The sequence below is a fragment of the Phodopus roborovskii genome, unplaced genomic scaffold, assembly GCF_943737965.1.
Source record: "Phodopus roborovskii unplaced genomic scaffold, PHOROB, whole genome shotgun sequence".
In the NCBI taxonomy this organism is placed as follows: Eukaryota; Metazoa; Chordata; class Mammalia; order Rodentia; family Cricetidae; genus Phodopus; species Phodopus roborovskii.
The window spans coordinates 24,892,149-24,898,148 of record NW_026126563.1 but is presented as its reverse complement, the minus strand read 5'-3'; the positions used below and the strand labels follow the sequence as shown (position 1 = coordinate 24,898,148).

Here is a 6,000-nt window from a genome sequence, read left to right as displayed (position 1 = left end):
CGTTATTTTAATTGGCCGGGTTTCTAAAGCCGAGAAAAGCAAACGAGAGAGAGAATGGAGGGTGCAGGTAAACACGCTGAGAATGAAAATCGGCTGCTCCAGCCAAGTTCACCACCACTATTCGCCCCCAGAGACGGGACAGCTCTTGCGCCTGCCACTCCCTCTGGCGAGCAGCTGAGGCTCTAGCCCCACGGGCCCAGCGGGAGTCCCGCGCAGTGCAATCCCGGCGGCCAGACCCTGCGCTCTAGACGCCCTGCTTCGCACCTCTGGATTGGGTGGTGCAGGGCAGCACAAACCGCGCCAGTCTACCTCCCTCTGTAGCTGAATTGGCAGGAGCTCGGGGCGGGCTTCATTTCTTTGACAGTAGACTAAGAAAATAATTTTCCAATTTGCTTCAGTAAAACAAGAAAGAGAGCAAAAACCAAGCCTCTCCCCCGAGCGAGCTCCGGCCACCGCGCCCAGGGCCTTCCTCATCCGCCCAGGGCGAGCAAGCTGGGAGCCCCTGCTCCTACCTTTCTCCCTCCGGCCACCGGCTGCACTGGCTGCCGCTGTCCGGACAGGAGAAGTCGTTCGGGACTGAAACACTCCCTCCCGCCTTCTGAGAGGGCTGGGGCGGAGAACCAAGCCGAATTCTACTCCCTGAGCCTTTGGCGCGGCCCGGAGCTACTCTCCAAGCCCCATCCTCCCAGGTGGACCCGGTGTCGGTGGATGCAGACTAGGGAGGAGAAATTTAGGGACTGCTGTGGCAGGTTGGGAATGAGAGAAGGAGAAAAGCAGAGACAGAAACAGAGAGCGCGAGAGCTAGAGCTCCTGTCTACAGATTTATTCACATAATATATATTTATGTAGCGCTTTTTGGTTTTTTGTTTTGTTTTTTTTGTCTCTCGACACTGATCAGTGCTCACTCGGGTCTCTGGGCGGACTCCCTCCAAGCCTGGTGGCTTTTTCTAGTCTAAATAAATAAATAAGGGGGCCAGATGGAAAAGAAAAGCGCCCATTCCACCTCCGCCGCCGCCTGCGCCGCCGCCCCGCCCGCCGTCCCTGCCTTAGCTTAGCCCGCCTGTCGCCCTAACAGAGCGCAGCTAAGTGGATAACGCCCCCCTACCTACCCACACGAAAATGAAAATCAATGCTTTGAAAATACAAAAGGTTGCACCTGCTGCTATTACAAAAAAAAAAAAATAATAATAACCTCCAAAAGGCAAAGAGAAGAGACCAGGAGCCCCGGTGGCTAACAGGCACCCGCTGCCCGCGGCTGCGGGGCCCGGAATCTCAGCGCCTCCCTAAGAGCCATGCGCCTGGCGCTATTTATAGCCGGGGGACGTCTCGGACTGTACCACCGCCGCTCCGCGGGGCCGCCGACGGGGGAGGCGCGCGAGGCCGGCGCCGCCCCGACCGCCCTGCCCCCGGCCGCCGCCTGCCTTCGTGCGCCCCCCAGCGCGCCCACTCTCGGCCCCCGCTCTCCCCTCCTCCTACCGCGCGCCCTCGCCGCCCCCACCCCTGATCTGGCAGGGAACTTGAACCGGTCCAGCCTGTTTAAACCGAAAGGACAGAGATCCTGTCTGTTCAATGTAAAAAAAAAAAAAGAAAAAAGAAAAAAGAAGAAAAAAAAAATCACATCAGAACGAGAGAGAGACAGAGAGAGAGAGAGGGAGAGAGAGCGCGCGCGCGCAAAAGAAGAGAAGATAGGAGAGGAGAGGAGACGAGAAGAGAGGAGAGAGCATAGAACGAAAGCCAAGAGCAGAGCGAGGTGTAGGAAACAGGGGGAGAGAACCCGAGTGTGTGAGTGTGTGAGTGTGTGTGTGTGTGTGTGTGTGCGTGAGTGCGTGTGAGTGTGTGTGTGGTGTGTGGTGTGTGTGTTTGTGCGCGCGTGTGTGTGAGTGTGTGTGCGTGTGTGTGTGCGCGTGTGTGTGTGCGTGTGCGTGTGTGAGCGCGAGCGAGCTAGTGAGGGAGAGGAGCGAGAGAGTGCGAGCGAGAAAGAATAAAAGGAAAGATTTTTCTCTATGTATATAAAGATGGCCACGTTAGCAAACGGACAGGCTGACAACGCGAGCCTCAGTACCAACGGGCTCGGCAGCAGCCCGGGCAGCGCTGGGCACATGAACGGATTAAGCCACAGCCCGGGGAACCCGTCGACCATTCCCATGAAGGACCACGATGCCATCAAGCTGTTCATTGGGCAGATCCCCCGAAACCTGGATGAGAAGGACCTCAAGCCCCTCTTCGAGGAGTTCGGCAAGATCTACGAGCTTACGGTTCTAAAGGACAGGTTCACAGGCATGCACAAAGGTGAGAGCACCTTTCCCTCCCAACTTTGCCAGGGAGCAGAAGCGGGCGGGCAGCAAACTGGCCGGCCAGCTACTGGCAAGCGGGAGACGGGGCGAAAGCGAGCCGCGGGCGGGCGCCGAGGAGGGAGGCGCTCGGCAGCGGAGACCGAGCTGGGGTGTGTGGGGAGATGTTCGCCGGGACAAGGCTGGGTTTGGGGCGAGCAGCCGATGGAAGCGGTGCCGTACAGAGGGCAGTGGGCACAGGAGATGAGAAGAAAGGAGTGGGGGCAAATTGGGCTGAGGGTTTTGTATCTAGAGACTTGAAACATTGGGATAGGGACAGCTGCTCTGGGCAAACCCAGAAAATTGAGCTGACTAGCGGGCACTCAGATGGCCCGGGATCTGGGGTGCTGTCCGTCGCCCTGGTGCTGAAAACACTACAGGAATTGCCCTCTTCCTCTGTGTGGGCCAGAAGAGCAAGAGTGCGGCCGTCTAAAAGGGAGGGGGGTAACAAATTCAAAGAGATATTTTTATTTTGCTATCAATTTAACGGTAAACTCTCTCTAGCGAGATATGTGCCTCAGTAGTCTGCTTGTGGTGTGACTGGTGAGAAGGGGCTGTTTTGGATATGTGGAAGGAGTGATAAAAATCCAATCCAAGAATCCCCTGGGTGGAGTGAAGAGTCTAGGAAACCTGAACAATCCCCCTCCCCAGTGAGGCTCCGATTTGGGGAAGAATATATGCATGTAAGAGATGCATTTTGAAAGGTAAACCTTTTATCCCAAACTCACCATACAGGGAGCTTCATAGTATATTATTTCTCCCTAGAAGCAATCTCTGCTAGTGAGTGCCTAGGGAAGGTGGAGACAGAATAATCAAAGAATTAAAGCCTAACAACTTTTTAGGAAAGTGGTCATGGGACTGTCTGCAGCCTGCCTGTTTTCTCCTTGTTTTATTATCTTTAAGGCAAAGCCCCAAATGAGTTCAGTTGTAGAATGTGTGTGGGTGGCTGGTGGGTGACGAAATTAGCCTAGTGCTCCGCTCCCTAACAGTAATGTATAGGATGTGCACCAGGGATTAATCGGTGCTGGAGCTGTGTGGGCAAGTTAAATGCTTTCTGAGAGAGATTGATGGCCAGGCGGGGAAAGAGTACCAGGCTAAGGAAGTTGTAGGGATGTATGGCTGTTCGGTTTTAGGTTTTAATAAACAGCAGTGTGGAGAGCTAGGGAAGCTGCTATGTTAGAGCTGGTGGTTTTGAAGATGAAAACACACACGTACACTCACCCCCACACAGAGAGCAGCCTTGTCTTTGGCCACAATTGGACTATGAACAGAGCTGATCCTCCAGCACACAGAGCTGAGTGGCTCTCTGAGCAGCAAGAGGGTTTCACTACCACAACCACCCTCATTCTCCAGCCCTCCCTTCATGCGAATACTAAACAGAGCTCCAAAGTCTTCATAGTTGGAGTCCCAGAGAGCAGTTTTTATTGGCTTTAGCATCTTCCAGTTTGCCTGCTGAGGAGTAAATCTTAAAGTTAATGGCATGTTGAGTAGCACAAAAAAACACAGCAGAATGGAAATATACTAGATTTGTTGGGGTGGGGTGAGGTGGGGGCTGTCATGGAGAGAGAAAACAACCTTTATCCAATATGGAGAAAATGTCTGTTCAGAAAAGAGACTGAATGGGGGGAAGGGAAAGTCAGGCTTCAAAATAATATTTGGGGGGAAAGCCACTTTCTTTTCCCTCCCTCTGGAGGCAACCATGCCTTTGTAGTTTTTCCCTTTCCAATCAAGCTCCCTAGAAGCTAATCAAGGTTTGTATAAAAACCTTTGTCATTCTAATAGGTCCTCAGTATTAAAAATAGTAATAATGGAATTTTAACAGCCTGGGGGAGGGAGGATGCCCATCTGAACAAGCAGTTCTTGTAGTAATTTAAGATTTCAAAGTTTTAAGAGATCATAACCCACCAGAGGCAAAAGACAGTTGTGGGGAGCTGGATGTTCTGTGGGCTCTGTATTGGAACACCTTATCACTTCTCCATTTCCTATGCAGATAAACTTTAACATTATTCTATGTTTTCTTCTCAGCAGTCCCTTGCTGATACCACCACTTTGTTTCTAGTGTAATTTGAACTCTCTCATATTATAGTAAAGAATTTCTATCACTTGCATCAGGAAGCTACAGAAGGCTTGGTACACGTGCACACATGTGAACGAACACACACACACACACACACACACACACACACACACACACACAAGTATAATGTATATGTTTGTCCAGGATTCCTAAGACAGGCAAAACTTCATTTCCCCAATAATTATCCTTGCAAACTGGCTTGTCTTTGACAGGCAGGGCTGCTGGCTCTGGCATACTGGGTGCCTTATTGCTGCCTCTTGCCTTTCATAATTTGGGTCTATATTTTCCCTTAAGAAAGTTCCTGCTCCTCCATCCTTCTGATTTTTAAGAGTCAGGGTTGGACCACCACATTCCTGACAATACTGAGAAGCTCCCAGAGAGCTAAATTAATTCAAGCATTTCTAAGAATTGGCGTATTCAGTCCTAGTAGAGTTTGAACTCCTACTTCACTGATGCTGTCTGATTTATTAGCTAACCCTGATAAAATAAGCCTCAGGCCACCTAAAAAAATTACTTGCTTTCGATTGGTGATTAATTACTCTTAACTTAAAAAACAGGATGAGACTTGAAGAATGAAAGCTGCGTTTGGCTTCTACATCTTCCCAATCTCTAAACTGACAATGTAAGTCTAGGGATGGAACCATGCCTTTGTTAAGCCTGGTTTCAGGGCATAGGAGTGTTTAACTTCTAATGAATTACACTGGCATATAATGGAGAGACCTAACAAGACACTGGTCTCCAAAGTGGGCACATATATACAATATTGGTTCCTAAAAATTAGTAAAAACTTAATGATATGCATGAGGTTTCAGGTGGGTATCCATTTCTTGGCCACCTGCCATTTCGGGTGACTATAAAAGGGAAGACTTCCAAGGGTTAATAGAATACCTGCCATGCGTAGAGTGCACCTTAAAAGGCAATTACTCCAGTCGAATTGGGAGTCCGTGGAGGAGGGAGTGGGTGGGCGTTGTGGATCATCCCCACCCCTGACATCCAGAAAAGGCTGTTGGACTGGGAAGCAGCAAATAGCAGCTGTGGAGTGGGATAATTACTGTAAAGGTAAATTTACCCCCTAGAGACCATCAAGCAATCGGTGGGAAGGGGTCTGTGTATGGTAGACAGAGAAAGGGGGGATGGAAAGGCCAAATCAGAATCAAAGAAACAATCTGCACAGAAGAAAGCCCACTATAATGCAAACTCTCGCTAACTAGAACCTTTTCTTCTTCCCAATTCGAGGCACTTTTGGAAAGATTGTTTTTTTGTTTGTTTGTTTGTTTGTTTTTTTGTTTTTTTTCAGACTCCAAAGAGAAAGACATTGTAGTATTGATCAAACAAGAGAGAGGCCAATTCCCAGGATAGTAGCAGAAATGAGCTGAGGGCCAATTTTGCTCTGTTTTGTAGAATTTTTCTTCCCTAGAAAAAGGAATAGGTCACCCACTACTCTACTTCTTTCCTTTCTCATTTTTCTTTTACTTCTTTTTGTTTCCTGGTGAACTGATGGTACATAAATACATACATATATCCACGTCTGTACACATATGCACATGCTCAAGCACACACACATGCGCGCGCGCACACACACACACACACACA

The 6,000-nt window shown here is 49.6% G+C and overlaps 1 protein-coding gene across 50 annotated transcripts in view; it reads left to right on the top strand.

Moving 5' to 3' along the window:
* The first annotated feature begins 1,848 nt into the window (after positions 1-1,848).
* Celf4 (CUGBP Elav-like family member 4) overlaps positions 1,849-6,000 on the top strand; it is a 275,189-nt gene continuing 271,037 nt past the window's right edge. For all 50 annotated transcript variants that reach the window (XR_007835666.1, XM_051202193.1, XM_051202185.1 and 47 more), the window contains exon 1: positions 1,849-2,289. Coding sequence is in view for 49 of the 50 variants with exons in the window: in XM_051202193.1 (XP_051058150.1) it covers positions 2,004-2,289 (286 nt within the window). In the remaining variant the exon portion in view is untranslated. The remainder of the gene's footprint in view (positions 2,290-6,000) is intronic.